This window comes from Nuphar pumila, chromosome 6, assembly GCF_984573655.1.
Source record: "Nuphar pumila chromosome 6, dmNupPumi1.hap1.1, whole genome shotgun sequence".
In the NCBI taxonomy this organism is placed as follows: Eukaryota; Viridiplantae; Streptophyta; class Magnoliopsida; order Nymphaeales; family Nymphaeaceae; genus Nuphar; species Nuphar pumila.
In genome coordinates, this window is record NC_143254.1 from 109,216,182 (window position 1) to 109,233,810 (window position 17,629).

The window sequence follows — 17,629 nt, forward strand, 5'->3', positions numbered from 1 at the left end:
TACACATAGGTGCATCTACGACTTTTGGGAGCCACCTGAAGAAAATGGTAATTCATCAATATATATTATCAAATTTATAAGTATTGTTGCATACCTGTTAAATAAATTTTTTATCATTTGACTTCGCAGGAAGCAGAAAAATGAGACATTGTGCCATACAAGGATGTGTTTGTTGAAACACATAAATGTAAGACTACAAGAGAGTTTATATCAGAGAAGGCAAGGACGACAACGATATTATTTATTGTATTAATAAATATTATAATATATAAATTATCATAAACATTATAATTCTTAATTTTTAATCCACACTGTAATCATTACTTTGCAGGAGTCATATGAGCAACAAATGGTAAAACGATATGGCGATGACTCCACTCAGCATTCGCCTTTTGATCCTATAGCATGGGTGACTGCAACAGGTGAACCCCAAAAAGGTTGTGTGTTCGGGTTTGGGAGTAATATGAATACCTCACCAGTCGTTGCCTCCTTCAGTCACGACTCTCAGAGTTCTCTCACCAGCATCAGCTCCAAGCATCCGACTAACCCCCTAACTCTTATGATGGTGTCCACCAGCTTGTTAAAGACACAATGCATGACTGTTTACATGAAGAAATTTTCAATATTGTTCGTAATGAGTTGTGCAGTTTTTTTTGAGATATGGAAACTTCATCTGCAGGTGCCTGTCAGGTATGAAAGTTTTATGTCATTTGTTTCATGTCGTTAGATTTTAAGCTAGTATATGCATGATTTCATCACTGCGAAAGTTTTCCACTACCTTAGAACACATATATGCATGATTAAATCACTATGAGAGTTTTTTGACAACCTTAGAACACATATTTGCATGATTGAATCATTGTGAATTTTTTCTGTCAGCCTTAGAACACATATGAATTATGTTAATATCCTTCACTTTATTGCTAGTTAGACTATGTGTAATTCATTCATGTTACTTTGATTGCCTTAGCTTATGACATTGCATATAATTTATTTCATTATATTTTGTTTATCAATACTAACCTTTCTTTTCTCTTGTAGGATGCTGGAGATAATCAGCGCAGAGGAGTTGAAGGGGCAGATCGAGACAATGAATAAGCTGACACACAGAATCTTGGTGATGATTAGATTCACGTGTTGAATTTGTTGTACCTTCTTGTTGTTTCAAAAGAAGCTCTTTGTAAATGTTCACTTGTAAATAATTAGAACTTGGCGAGGATTATAGTGGATCGATAAATTGTTTTAGTTGCTTTGTATATGTATATATTACGTGTACTTCATTTTGTATACACAGGATATATAAATTATATCTTGAGAACTTTTTTTCTCGATATTTATATTTTAAACAATATTTTTTATATTTTTTATTTTTTACGTCAGATTAGCGATGAATTTTATTCGCCACTAATTAGTATCGACCTCTAATTTAGCGATAGATCGGGGATGGATATTTAACCGTCGCAAAACTGAAATGACTGATGTTGTGCGATGAAATTTAATCCATCGCAATTCTGCAGTTACAATAGCGACAGAATTAGCGACTGACTCATATCTGTCGCAAACCCAAATCTCTGCAGATTAACGACGACCTTGCGATGAATCTTAGCATTCGCTAATTCATCGCAATTTAGCGACAATAGTAGCGACATATATGTTTCATTGCTAATTAGCGACTAAAAATTTATGATGAAAGTTAGCCTTCACTAATCCATCGCTAAACTCTACAACGACGGATTGCGACCGTCGCTAATCCACAATTTTTTGTTAGTGGTTTCAATATTTTTTTTCAAATATTTTTATTTCGAGCTAAATAGATATTTTTTGTAAAGGTCATGACCACATTGAATAACCACATGAAAATGAACATCTTACCAAATTAAGAAAACAAAGTGATAAGTAAAGACTCTCATAAAAATAAATTAAACAAACAAAAAAACAAAACAAGCTATTGAATCATGCATTCATGCCAATGTTTCAAAAAACAACTTATTTATGCAAAAAAATTTAAAAAAACATATGATCCAATCGATAGAGTTGTGTTTACCGAAGTATCTTGTCACTGACGATGTCTATGATACTAAAAAATTTGTCGATAAAATAGTGCCGTACGATGAAGAGCAAGCAATAATGTTAAAGAATTTTGCCAAAAAATAATCATAAAAAATAGTTGCCAAAAAATTATGTAAGGGAAAAGACAATTATAAGAAAATGGGTTGGACACCATAAAAACCCAAGTTTATGAAAAATAGCTAAAAAATGTAAACCATCCTTTTGAAGCATCACATTTAATGCTCATACGAAGATTCGCAAAAAATGAAAAAATCTGCATTAAAGTCTTGAAAGAATATACAAAGGATGTTCATGAATGTAACAAGGATGTTCGTAAATGAATGGTGACATTCACAATATCTTTTTGCAAATGCCAGTTGGAGACATACGTGTTGAATATTTAGTTAAAGGCGGATCACATGTTTTCTTCACAAAGGTCATTCCATATTTGTGAAGGGTACAATAATTACACAGGTCGAATCAGAATGTCGGTAACATTCACAAAAGGTGACTGCGAACATCAATACACATTTGCGAGCTTCACGAAAAGCATTTACTTAAGAGAGGTTTATAAGGTATCTTTGTGATGTTTATATTATATTTATAAAGCTCTACAAACGATCTCCTTTTTATTGAAGGGTGAAAACTTCCTACAATGTACTTATATATCATATAAACCGTAGGTTCACATGTGCCAAGGGCAAAAATATCCTATAAAAGTTAAAAATAAGAGATTTTGGATATGCAATGAATTTTGTAAAATTGTTAGACATTTTGAGAAGCACACTATTTTGCAAGGATAGTACAATCATTTTCTGTAAAAAAAAAAAAATTCTGATTTTAGATCCAAATCTACATAAATCTATTTTATGTTTGGAAATTTAGCTTCAGATTTGGATTCAAACATCCTTCTTTGCTTCTTTGCATCTTTCTCATATTCAGATTCAGACATATTGCATATTCAGATATGGGTTATCCATGATCCAGACCAAATCCAATCTGCTCAACCGGAACCTAATAAAGAGAGAAAAGTAAAAACGAAAAGGATCCACACGGTTAAGTCGAATGTCGGGTCATATCTCCTCTAGGTATCCGATCCAGGCGAAGATATCCGGAGAGGTGAGCTCTATCCAAAAATCCCTGAGGTTTCAACTCTCCCGATTCCTAGCCATACGCGAAAACAAACAAGAGAAAACCAGAGATGGCGAGAGTGGGGAGCTCCTCCCAGTTTCCCACACCGCCCCTCCTCCCCTATCGCCCCCTCTGTCACGAATTCCCACTCCTTCCCGGAATTCGGAATTCCTCCGCGCCTCCCTCCTCCTTCCATGCCTCCCGCCGGTTTCCTCCTCAACCGCGGGAACTCGTTTTCCCTAGACTCCTTTGAATCTTTTCTCCCCGCGGCGGGAATTCGTTTTCCCGCGAAACCCCGCTTTCTCTCATCACCTTCGTATCTCTCCCGTACCAATCTTCCCCTTCCCCCTGTTACGAAATCTCTAACCCTAACCCTAATTCCTTTGTGTGTGTGAGAGAGAGGATATTTTCTTCGTTCGCTCCGTGTCTGGCCGGAATCCTAACCCTAGATCGTATCCTTTTTTTCTTTCTATCCCCCCATGAGATTCTGAGGCTGCATTTGCTGTATATTCTTCGCAAACGCAGATTTTGATTTGAATTTGCTTCAGTTTTGGTTGTTCTGATTGAGTTCGCGTCGCCTTTGGTTTAATTTATCTGGATTGAGAAAGAAACCCGAGCACCGGGCTTCATTCTCATGGATAATTTGGGTGTAACTCCAGAAATTGTGAGATAAATTGCCACATTTTCTCATCTTTTTAGCGCATTACTTTAATCCAGATTCATCTCGAGTATCCACATTTCTTTTTCTTGCCGATAGTTCTGGTATAAGCTTCCAACAACCCGGGAATCCCTCTCTAACGATTAAGGTTTGCTTGGCCATTTCTGATTCAAAACCTGCGTGAGTGCTGCGATTTTCATGGTTTCTCATTAATTTCCACATTTACCTTCGTAAACCTCTGCCCCTCTTCGGTTATCGCTTCCTCTAGGGGTTGTTCTCTATGTTCACTAGTGAATTTGATGGTAATTCTATAGCCCTATTTGAAATTAGGGCTACCAAATATTCAGCTTTAAATGTTGGAACTATCTTCCTGGAATTATTTTCCACATTTCTTGCCGGTTTCGATTCCGTTTGATAGAATTGACCCAGGAGGAGAAAGGAAATGTAGAACTGCAGGAGCTCCCAGGGTTGCTCCAATTGGTGTTAGGAGAAATTTTATATGTCACAGCCTAAACAAGGATAAGTCGAACCTGAATTATGAATTTGCAGAGCGAATCTCGGACTCTCAGAAGTATACGATCGTCAAGCGTTTATCTGATGAATTAGATTTGGTGTCAGATTTCAGAAATTTCAGGGAAGACCCCATAGTGGAGAAGTTGAGGACCCAATTGGGAGTGATTCACCCTATACCATCACCCATGATCAACCGGAAGGTTGTTGGACTATTTGTAGTTTTCTTTTTTGTGGGAGTTATTTTTGATAAGCTGTGGACCTCCAGGAAGAGGAACAAGTTGACTCGTGATTCTAGGTCAGGTATATGGCCTCAAGTTCCCACTAGTCTGTCACTTTTTCTGGAGAAGGATCTCCAACGGAAGGAGTCAGTGGAATGGGTGAATATGGTGTTGGGGAAATTGTGGAAGGTATACCGAAGTGCGATTGAGAACTGGATCATCGGATTGCTTCAGCCTGTTATCGATGACCTCAAGAAACCTAGTTATGTTCAACGAGTTGAAATCAAGCAGTTCTCTCTCGGAGAAGAGCCATTATCAGTTAGGAATGTTGAGCGCAGGACTTCTCGCCGTGCTAATGATTTGCAGTAAGTGCTTCCTGAGAAATTTTGTATATTTACTTTTTTCCAATAAATATTTTCTTCCTTTTATTAAGAATGGTGCTTGGACAAAAATTCTGTTGCAATAAAGTTGGATGATTCCTTCTATGCTTTAGCATTTGGATCAATGTTAAGAGTAAAGCACTATGTTGGAAATCTATTTTTTTTTTCTGGAGGTTGTTTTTCTTCATGCTTGTTAAATTGAATTTGGACGTGGGTTGTATGTGGTTTGTTCATTTACCGCGTCTAGTTGTCACGCCTAGGAGAAGAGTCCAGTTATTTGTGAGGGACATAGAGTAAAATAAGCCAACTTAAGGGCGTGATCTTATTCAGATCAACAACAATCTTGTTTCCTGAGGGTTGCTAGCAGTCCTTATTATCACCGCTGTGGGTGGTAACTGAGGCTCTTATTGCTTGTTTTTGTTGTGAGAATGGCAACTCCTACAACCATTTGCGATACATATGTCCTGAAATCAACTGAGTGAAGGTTACCTACTTTTAACCTCCAACGAAACCCTTGTCCAGATGAATGCTGAAAAAGAATGAGATCTGTTTCTCATTTTAGTACTGGTAGAGTAATATTAGGAAAGATGTGAATATTAATTATAACGAAACAAGAAATATAACAAGAGAGTGCCTCTTATGGGCTTACAAGAACACAATCTCAAAGAACACCACGACCACTTATGGGTCAATCATACAAGCACATCCACATGGGCCACTTAGGGGCCAAGAACACCATAAAAAATATAGAATTTGTATAGTAAATATGCTTGAACAAGCATAACATATAAGAGGGGTTACATCCTCTATTTATACATAAAAATATTAAAGGTATAATGCCCTGATTTTGGAAATAAATCAACAATTTTCAGTTTATTGCAGTATAATCATGAAATTTCTCAATTCAAATGAGGTACTGCTTTCCCTATGTTTCTCAATTTTATGCACTTTTCCAGTTTTATATTTATACAAAAGAAACATCAATTCCTTTTCATTTATTCTTCTCCCTTTTTACAAGTTCTTCTTTCAAAACTGTGAGACTCATGTAAAATCCTCCCAAATCTCCCAAAATTTTCCCTAACAAAGAGTTCATCGTCATCATCAAGCCTTTAATCCCTATATGCTTTAACAACTCAAATAAGAAAACATGAGAAATAACCAAACATCCAGCCAGATAAGACCCGGTGTGATATATGAAATCTGCAATGGTGAAAGTAGCTTAAGTAACAAGCATAGTTACATGTGTTTATGAGAGAGGGTGGCACCCCTTTAATTCCTGCAACTAGTCACAAATATCAGTATAAGCTATATCTCGGCGAGGCTATTTCTCGCAATATTATAGGTTTGGTGATAAATCTCAGGAAATCTTGGCACTTAAAGAAATAAAAATAACAAAATTAAGTAAAGAAAATATCATGTTTAGATAATAAAATAAATATATAATAAAAGAAACAAGTAAAGAATGCAAGATAATTAAGAAAAACACATTTAAGATATAAAAATAAAATAAAAACAGTAACAATAATTGATAATATCGCGATATTATCAAATTGGCTATCATGATATTTTACCTATAATATCACTTGCTGAAGAGCCATTGAGAAGTGCTCCCCCAACAGTTAAAAATATAGCTCTTGTGAGCACTCCCAACAACTCTATTTCAAGAGCATTATAAGGACTATAATGCCCTTGATAAAAGGAACAAATTACAAACAACAAAAAAAACTTTAAGTGCCCCTAAAAATAATATAAAGGATTGTTATACCCTTAATGGGTACAACTTATTACAAGGCTGTGAAAAGACTAAAATACCCTTATTGGGTATTTAACTATTACAATGACAAAATGTGTGTGTGTGTATATATATATATATATATATATATATATATATATATATATATCTTAACCCCCCCTCCCCTCTAACTCATGGTGCCACAACCGAGAGTTTGCCAAGGAGAAGTTGAAATCTTGGTGACAAAAGCGTTTTGGTGAAGAAGTCCGCCAATTGATACTCGGTTGGTACATATGGCAATGTAATGTTCTTCAAGAATTCTTCTTTGACATAATGGTAGTCCATTTCGATATATTTGGTTTGTTCATGAAATGTATGATTGGCGGCGATGTAAACTACACTTTTGTTGTCACAACACAATCTTGAGGGTTCTGCTACATGAACTCCCAAGTCTTCTAACAATTATTTCATCCATACCAACTCAGAAGTAGTGGTTTCCATAGCTCGTTAGAGGACAAAGACACATTTTGTTGCTTCTTGTATTTTTACGAAATCAATGAATCCCTTAAAAAAACACAAAAACCCGTAGTTGAGCAATGATCATTCATATCTTCTCCCCAATCAGAGTCTGAATAGGCAATAACTTCTATTGGGAAAGAAGATAACAATAAACCACAATTAATAGTTTTTCTGATATATCTAATAATCCTCGTTAAACACTCATATGTACTGTAGTAGGAGCATGTTTAAATTGACTAGCAAAGACAATAACATGCGCAATATTAGGATGAGTATTAGAGAGATAAGATGAAGCTCCAATCAACTGTCTGGAAGGAGTTGGATCCTTCAGAGGTTCTCCATCATCTTTCCTTATTTTGACATTGATAACCTCTGAAGTATCGACTTGTTTTTCATCAGAAAGCCCTAATCATTCAATGATCTCTGCTGCATACTTAGTCTATGACAAATAATAACCATGAGGTGAGTAAACCACTTCAATTCCATGAAAATACCATAAGAAACCAAGATCTGTCATATCAAAGTTAGACTTAAGAACGTCTTTGATATGACTAACTCCTTGCTTATCACCTTCTGTGATAATCATGTCATCAACATAGAGAAGTAATATTATCATGCCTGCATTAGAAGACTTAACAAACAATGCAATGTCATTATAACAAGATTTAAAACCAAGTTATGTCATTAAACTCATTATATTACTGAATCGATCATACCATGCCTTGAGAGTTTGTTTTAGACTGTATAAAGTCTTGCGTAACTGAAGGACTTTTCCATGTGCCAAGCCTAATCCTTTGGGGGTTTCATGTAAACTTTTTCATTAAGGTTACCATTCAAAAAGACATTTTTAACGTCCATTTGAAAAATAGTCCATTTTTAATTGAAGTTATAGAAACACGAGTCTTAACTGTAGTCATTCGAGCAACGGGAGCAAAAGTTTTATCATAGTCTATTCCGTAGTCTTGGTTATATCCTTTGGCTACAAGTCTAACTTTATACTTCTCTAATGTCCCATCACTCTTGGTTTTAATTTTATAAACTCATCTACACCCTATTGTTTTCTTTCATTTAGGTAATGTTTGAATTTCTTAAGTTTTTGCCTTCTCTAAAGCTTTTAATTCATCATTTATGGCTATAATCCATTCTTTATGGTTCTTAGCATCATTATAAAAGGATGGTTCTAAATATGAGTGGATGACCATTAGACATGCTTTATACTTGGGTTTAAAATAGTCATATAACACAAATCTACTTGGAACTTTGGAAATCCTCATAAATTTTCTAATATTAGATGAATCTATGTCTCGAGTTTGAGAATATTTTTCTATGGCACATGGTGGATGATCTTCGGTGCATTGAGAATAAGTTTGAACTTCGTTATGTGAATGGTCTATACCATCAAGACCTTCATTCCCATTCTCATGTGCATCATGAGCATCCACATTGTCACTCTCATGCACATCATGAATGTCATTACTATCATAATTGACAACTTTATCATGCTCGTTAGCTAGATAAAAAAGAAAAGAATTATCATAATGTTCTTTGTTTTTATCTTTATCAAACCCATTTTCGTTTTTGAGAAACGTGATATTTCTTGAAACATATAGCTTGTTTTTTCTAATTTCATAACATCTATACCTTTTTTGGTTTGCGACATATCTCAAGAAAACATAAGTTATAGCTTTTGCGGAAAGTTTGTCATTCTTGTTAGTTAGGACAAAACATTTACAACAAAAACCTCTTAACCTTTTATAATTATGTGGAGTTTTAAATAATTTTTCAATAGGGGAAAATTTTCAATAGTTTTTGAAGGCATTCTATTTATTAAGTAGACCGTTGTAAGTGCGACTTCATTCAAAAAAAATTTAGGAACATCTTTAGATATAAGAAGTCTTTTACTAGTCTCAACAATATGTCTTTGTTTTCTTTCAACTAGTCTATTTTATTCAGGATTATAGGGACAAGATTTTTGATGAATAATCCCATGTAAATCAAGATAATTTTTGAAGTCATTTGATATGGATTCTCCTCTGAAATCGGATTTAAAAAATGTTAATATTGGCTTTAAATTACGTTTTTGCATAATTATGAAATTTTCGGAAGCAATCAAATACTTCAAATTTGTGCTTAAGAAAATATATCGAAGTGTGTCTACTAAAATCATTCAAAAAAATAACATAGTATGATACCCCTTCTTTTTACATAACCGGAGCCGGTCTCCATATATCCAAGTCCACTAATTCAAATGTTTTTTTAGATATAAAATGACTAGGTCTATATGGCAAGGATTTCATTTTACCAAAAATACAATCTTCACAAACTAAATTTTTTTCTTTACATATTGTAAGAAATGAAAACAAAAGTAATTTTGACATATTAGGATGTCTTAGTCTTTTGTGTCAACTTTCTATATATTTTCTTTCCATAAAATTACAAAAAACATAGTTAGATAATTCAAGGTTGTCTATTACATAGAGATCTCCCCTTCTATGACCTTGCCCAATCGGCTTTTTGGACTGGAGATCCTATATCAAACAACCATTAGATACGAAATAAATTTTGCTCCCATGATCTACAATTTGAGAAACATATAGGAGGTTTAAATTTAATTTTGGCACCATTCTAACATTTGGTACATGAAAAGTTTGATGTTTTTGCAAAGTTTTAAAACTTTTGATTTTTAAAGAGATTCTATCGGCGGTTAAAACATAAGAATCATTTGAATTAATATGACATTTAGATAATATGGACTTATTTGGAGTCATATGAAAAGAAACTCTAGAATCAAGAATCCAAGAAGTCTTACCGGGATCAATACATGTGGATACAGCCGCACCTGAGAGAGAAGAAGCTTGATTTTTGAACATTGGTTGTAGTATTTTCATGAGTTGTGCTAACGACAATTATCCCACGCTTTTGGAGCTTTCATCTATACCATTTCTTTCAAAAGATGGTCCTACTAAAACCACTTTTTCATCTCTTTGTTTTTCTCTCATCTTTTTTGGGCAAAACAACTTGATGTGACCCAGTTTATAACAAAAAATATCATAGTAGTTTATCATTTTTCTTGTATTCATAGCCTTTTCTTCTATGATCATTTGAGCTTCTCCCATAATCATTGGAGTTTCTGCCATACTCATTTGAGCTTCTCCCATAATCATTGCTTCTCCTAAAGTGAGGAGGCCTATAAGCCCTTGAGTGGTTTTCGGGCCTTGACATAGGAAGAATCAATTCTTCATCTTTAGTGGACGATGTTTTCTTTGGTCTATTTTCCTCCATAGTTAATTCCTCAAGAGTTTTAATTATGGTATGAATCTATGAAGAAGGGTGAATTTGGTCTCTTCAAATTCGGGTCTAAGCCCATTTACAAATTGGTAGAAGTGCTCCATTTTAATTTGATTTTCACGGAGTTCTACGTCTTGGGGCAATATCATAGACACAAAGAGCTAATTCATCCCAAAGAAGAGAAAAAATATTATAGTATTTCTTAATGCTCATTTCTCCTTGGGTCATGGTTCTAACTTTGTTTTGCACATTACATGCATGAGTTATGTCCTTTAGACAATACATATCCTTAAGATATTTTCATGCATCACTAGAAAAATTAAATTTTGCCAAACTTGAGCTCTTGATGTCAACACTATTGATGAGTCATCCAATAATTTTTGAACGACCCATCTTCCATTATTTTCATCTTTTCTTATACTCCCCAACCGCCTTAGACATTTCATCTCCTTGAAGTGCTACTTCCTTGCCATTCTCAATCTTGGTGAGCATAAGTTTGGGTTCTCTTTTAGTACCATCAACCAAACCTTATAGACCATTTTCTCATATTTTGTGTTTTATTATGGATGCCCATATCATATAGTTTGTATCATTGAGTCTCACGAGAATGGAGATGACAACTTTTCTTTCATCTTCCATTTTTACGAGAAGAGATAGATAGAGAAAGAAAAAACTAGAGTAAAAAAAAGAGACAAGGTGTTAACAAGAAATGAGTTGAAGAGGTTTGATGGTGTGCTCCCGAAGCAATAAATCAACAAACCTAGCTCCACTCACGGTCTTTCTCTTGATCTTCACGTACAAGCCACAATCCAAGGGATCCAATGGCTGCTCTGATACCATGTAACAAAACAAGAAATATAACAAGAGAGTGCCTCTTATGGGCTTCCAATAACACAATCTCAAAGAAGACAAAGACCACTTGTGTTCCATCACACAAGCCTGTACACATGAGCCACTCAGGGGCCAAGAACATCATAAAAAATATAGAATTTGTATAACAAATATGCTTGCACAAGCATAATATACAAAAAAGGTTACACTGCCTATTTATACATAAAAGGAAGCAAAGAAGAGCCATTGAGAAGTGCTTCCAACAACTATATTTCAAGAGCATTATAAGGACTATAATGCCCTTGATAAAAAAATAAATTACAAAAAATAATAAAAACCTAAAGTGCTCCTAAAAGTAATATAAAGGACTGTTGTACCCCTAATGGTTACAACTTATTACAAGGCTGTGAAAAGACTAAAATGTCCCTATTGGGTATTTAACTATATATATACATATATATATATATATATATATAAAAGCCTTTAAAACTATGGCTATGTTCTCAGATCAGTCTTTTCTTTTCATTTTATTAAGGGATCTATCCCCTTCGCGACCTTTCACCGGAATCAACTACTTTTTTATACGATAGACACGACTCAACTAATCCAAATGAAATTGATTGAACAAGTGACATCACAGCTTCTCCCTGGGGGACTTCGTCACCTTTACAGACTCAAAGCACTCACAAAGCTTTGCTTTAGGTATCCTGTTGTGTGAGAAGAGATATTTTGATCTATTTCAGTTGGTTATCATGTCTACTGCAAAAGGACTTGCAATTTCATTGAATATATTATCTTGCTACAGTTGTGCATGTTAGTCTACCTTAACTGCATTTCTGCAAGATGTGTAGTGTCTGCTGCAGAAAGAGTTGCAGCTTTTTTGTATGCGTTATCTCTTGGTTCAGAGAGGTTTATCCAATGTGATGGATGGATGCTGGAGTCCGAGTGTTCTGAGCTTCAAATCCCACTGAGGGCCATCCTTTCCACACGCTTCCTGCCAACCAGCTTGACTTGAAAAGAAAGAGAATCTCTCTCTCTCTCTCTCTCACTCTCACTCACGCACACACACACACACACACATGTTCTACATGTGTATATGATCTTTCACCATAGCATGCATATACTGATTTGGAATCTCTCCTCCTATAAGATATTGGAGAGACAAAAGCAAGAGGTTTTTTTCTCATATAGATGCAAGAAATGGGGAATTACTTCCAGAGCATGCTATGGTTGATCAGAGTACAAAGTAACCAAGCATCTGATGGAAGTTCTTTTGCCCACTCCTTGGCATGAGTTTTTAGTATCACCCTTGCTTGAGGATTTGAGTTTTTAAGGTTAATGAATTCAAGATACATGTTTCCTTGTTTGATTCCTGGTATGCTTCATTGTGTTAGATACCAGATTGGCCTTCGTTATACTGGTGGAGCTCGTATGTTGCTATTGCTTTCGTTGAAATTTAGTCTCATCCCAATAGTTGTGCCTGTTGGTGTTCGAGATTTTGACATTGATGGGGAGTTGTGGTTCAAGCTAAGGCTCATTCCATCAGAACCTTGGGTAGGAGCTGTATCATGGGCTTTTGTGTCACTGCCAAAAATCAAATTTGAGCTGGCAGCATTTCGCTTATTCAATTTAATGGGTATGTCCTGTAGCTTCACTGTACCATTTTTCCTGATTCATTTTTGTATCTATGTTTAATTTCTTTTGAGCATAACCACTTAACTTATATAATAATGGAGATCCAAACATGTGATTATGCACAGTTTATATATCCCTTAGTTAATTATGATGTGAAAAGCACCCAGATTATATTGAAAATGGAGCTTACCAATTGATACATTCTGAATTATCAATGGAATTCAAATTGTTTCATATCGTGTATCTTTCTAGTGTTGTTTCTTTTCTGTTGTTTTCTTCACCTAAGTGCTACATTTTTTTTTGGTTTCTAAAGGAATCACATGTTTATGACAAAGGTTTCTAATATGCTTTATAACGAAGGTCTCTGTGTTGTAAAATGACAGTCAAAGAAATCCTATGTTGGAAGTAATTTAGGGCAAAGAAAAAAGGGGAAAACTGTTTGATGATCTTCTAATTGATTGATCAAATCTGATAGCCTCATTGATATTGGTCATTTGGTCGCTGTCACATGGATATGGCTGCAGATACGGGGATATGGCTATTTTTATGAAGTTTTCATTATGACTAGTATATAAGGGGATTCAGAACGAGAGCCAAAACGGAGTATCCATGTGACATAGTTTGGTCGTTAATCCCGTTATGGTGATGTTTAGATTCTCAGTTCAGGCAAATTGCACATTTGAGACTTCACACTTAAACCATTCTTGTCTATGACTGCTGGTCTGTCAGATCTCCCTTGTGCATCGAAATGTTAAATAAGACAAAAATCAAGAAGATTGGATGGATCACGTGGCAGGCTAATTTGTGAAAGAAAAGAACTTCGAGGAGCTTTCGATCTCACCTTGCCTGTCACAGAGAAAGAGAGAGAGAGGAGAGAGAGAGAGAAGAGAGAAGAGAGAAGAGAGAAGAGAGAGAGGTTTTAGAGAAAGGGGTTCAGTCGATCATCGTCTGACCCTATCGATCTATTTAATGTATTAAGAAAATAAAAACTAGGGTACGAAAATACCTCTTTGAATATGTTAATATACATATACACTAATTGGGTCTGGACCCGATCCAATATATAAATGGATCGGGTCAGACATTTACACCGTGATGACTTCTTTTCAGCCTCCCTCAAGTTGTGCATGGTGCTGAACCATGCACAACTTGCTTTTCAGAAACCAAAATCTGTCCTTCGTCAACCCTTTAGTGAGAATGTCGGCAACTTGTTTTTCAGTTGGCACATACATAGGCTCAATCTCTTTATCTTCAACCTTTTTTCTAATAAAATGTTGATCTATTTCAATGTGCTTTGCTCGACTATGGTGGATGGGATTGAAGGACATGTTGATGGCACTTTGATTGTCACACAACAACAGTGACCGAGCAATCGGTTCTCCCATTTCTGTCAGGAGATGTCTTATCCATGTAGCCTCGGCCGTGGCAGTGGCCATGGATCTGTATTCAGCCTCAGTGCTCGATCTAGCAACCGCCTTTTGTTTTCTACTGCTCCAGGATATCAAGTTTGGCCCAATGAAGCTGCAATAACCGGATACTGATCGTCGTTCGTCTGGATCACCCGCCCAATCAGCATCAGCATAGGTGACGATCTCATGGCCCTCATGGCCCCCGCCTGGATCTAATTCCCTTTTCTTGTATACCAGCCCATCACCAATTGTACCCTTCAGGTAGCGAAGTATACGTTTGACTGCCTCCATATGTGGCATATGAGGTTCATGCATAAACTGGGATACCTGATTAACCGAATATACTATATCAGGTCTAGTAAAAGTCAGATATTGCAACATGCCAACTAAGCTGCGATACTTAGTGGGATCTTCATATATGTCCCCTTCTTTTGAACTCAGTTTCTGATGAATGACACTTGGAGTTGTCAACGACTTACAATCCGTCATGCCTGCTCTGCTGAGAATGTCCAACGTGTATTTGTGCTGAGTAAGGGTGAGTGTATCATTTCTTTTATCAACTTCTACCCCAAGAAAATATCGCAGCTCTCCCAAATCTTTCATCTTAAATCTCTGATTTAATAACTTCTTCACCTTCTCAATGTGACTTTTACAGTTCCCTGTGATGATGATGTCATCTACATATATTAATAGTAAAGTAGTGACTCCTTGTTCATTGTGAATAAATAATGAGTGATCCAGAAGGGACCGAGAGAAGCCATGCCGTTGTATCTCTAGAGAAAAACTGTCGAACCAGGAACGAGAGGCTTGTTTCAAACCATAGAGTGCTCTCTTTAACTTGCATACATATTCTTTGGCTTCTCGTTCTGCATATCCAGTGGGTTGTTCCATGTAAACTTCTTCTTTTAAATCCCCGTGCAGAAAAACATTTTTTACATCCAGTTGGCTCAAGGTCCATCCATATTTAATGGCTAGACCCAACACAATGCGAATGGTCCCCATTTTAACTACAGGACTGAAAGTTTCATCGAAGTCTTGGCCTTCTTCTTGTGTAAATCCCTTGGCTACAAGTCTAGCCTTGTATCTTTCAATGCTCCCGTCTGGTTTATACTTTATCTTGTACACCCATTTTGACCCAACAACATTTCTGTTTTGTGGCCTGGGTACAATCTCCCATGTTCCACATTCATGTAGAGCTTCCATTTCTTCATTCATGGCTTCTACCCATCTTCTAGAACTCGCAGCTTGATAGAACATGAGGGGCTCTTCCTCTTTACTTATGGATGTCAAGAACAACTGAAAATCCAATGAAATTTTTTTATAACTTATCCACCTGTCAAGTGGATGTCGAATCCGCGAGGATCTTCTGATATCCATTGTCTCTGAAGATGGATTTGTACTCGTACAAGAGACGAATGAGGGCTCTTTCTCTCGCCGGGTGTACACAATACCTTTATACCTTGTTGGTTCCAAGACATGTGGAACAATTTATTCCGTTTGAGTTCCATTTGCTGATTCCTCATGGGTTTCTTTCTGACTGCAATTTTCTGGACAGTCTACTTTACCATTTGAAAAGAGTTCTGAACTTAACCATGGGTAGTATATCTCAATGTTGGGGCTTGAGTTATCAGTATGAAGGGTTGAATTAGCATCCTGAGCATCAAAGTTCATCTCATCGAAAATTACATTCCTTGATACCTTGACACGCCTACTCAGAGGATCATAGCACCTGTACCCTTTGTAGTCTTCTTCATATCCTATAAACCTGCATTTTAAGGCTTTATCTTGGAACTTGTGTCTGAGTGAGCTGTCAATGTGAACATAGCAAACAGACCCAAACACACGTAATGCATGGTAATCAGGTTGTATGCCAAAAAGAGAGAAATATGGTGACTTATTTTCTAAGATACTCATGGGCAATCGATTTATCACATGGACTGTGGAGTGAAAGGCCTCAGTCCATAATGATACAGGAAGATTGCTCCCGTGCATCATGCTCATTGCAGTCTCTATAATATGTCGATGCTTCCTCTCAGCAATCCCATTTTGTTGAGGTGTATGCGGGCAAGACACTCTTCTCTTTATCCCATTATGTTGAAGGAAACCAAGAAAGTCATTCGAGGAGAATTCACCTCCTCCATCACACTGGAAATTGAGAATGTTGGTAGAGAAATGATTCTGAACAAAAGAATGAAATTTTTGGAACAATCCAAAAACTTCTGATTTGTGCTTCATAAAAAATATCCAAGTATAACGTGAGTAACTATCAATGAAAATAAGATAGTATTTACTGCCAGAAAGGGAAGTAATTGGGGTAGGACCCCAGACATCTGAACAAATGACCTCAAATGGCCTTGAAGCTCTTTTATTGATGGAAGCAAATGGTAAGACATGACTCTTACATAAAAGACAACTAGAACACTTTGTATCAACGACCTCTGAACTGAGACTGGACTTAGGAATAAAATTATTCAAGACAAGTTTTTTAATAAAATGACGACCACAATGGCCAAGACGACTATGCCAAAGTCTTGGCTTATTACATTCAGAAAATATTAAATATGAAATCAGAATAAAAAAATTCACGTTGGTGAGGCTTCAAGGATGAATAGTCGGAATGAATGGAGGAAGGATCTTTTTGAAAGATATACATGTTGCCCCATCGTTTTCCTTCAGCGAATGTCTTCCTCGTGCGAAGATCCTTGACATAAACTGAAGAGGGAGTAAATTCAACTAAAGCATTGGCATCATCAACAAGTTTTGAGACAGAAATAATGTTCTTTTGAATATTAGGTGCATGGATGACACTTGGAAGTTTAAGAGACGACTTTGACATTGGTATAATGGCATTTCCAGTATGTGAGATTGAGTGATGAGATCCATCTCCTGTGACTATGCTATTCTTACCAACATAAGGAGTAAGAGTATGAGTAGTTGCTCCAGAGTCGACATACCAAATTCCTTTATCATTTTGCTTCATATTCAATCCTGCCAAGGCTGCCAACAGCAACTCCTTTACTTCGCCATCCTTCCTAGACTCTGCTTGTGGAGTTTTCCCTTTGTTTTGAGGATTAAACCAACAATTTGCTTTAATGTGTCCTTTCTTGTTGCATAGAAAACAAGTGGGAATGGGTCTTTGTCCTTGTATATTGGGTGTCGGAAGTATGCCACGACCTCCATAGGTGTTTCTCCCTTGGCCTCCTTTTCCTCGAAAAGAACTTCCTCTTCCTCGGCCATAATTCATTCCCATGGCCAGCACATCTTGT

The 17,629-nt window shown here is 36.3% G+C and overlaps 1 protein-coding gene across 1 annotated transcript in view; it reads left to right on the forward strand.

The window, feature by feature from the left end:
* Positions 1–3,240: 3,240 nt before the first annotated feature.
* The window catches only part of LOC149835643 (synaptotagmin-2-like), a 63,614-nt gene continuing 49,225 nt past the window's right edge, over positions 3,241–17,629 (forward strand). The window contains exons 1-2 of the mRNA XM_090008652.1: positions 3,241–4,934; positions 12,714–12,955. Of these exons, the coding sequence (XP_089864778.1) occupies positions 4,192–4,934; positions 12,714–12,955 (985 nt within the window). The 5' untranslated portion in view covers positions 3,241–4,191. The remainder of the gene's footprint in view (positions 4,935–12,713; positions 12,956–17,629) is intronic.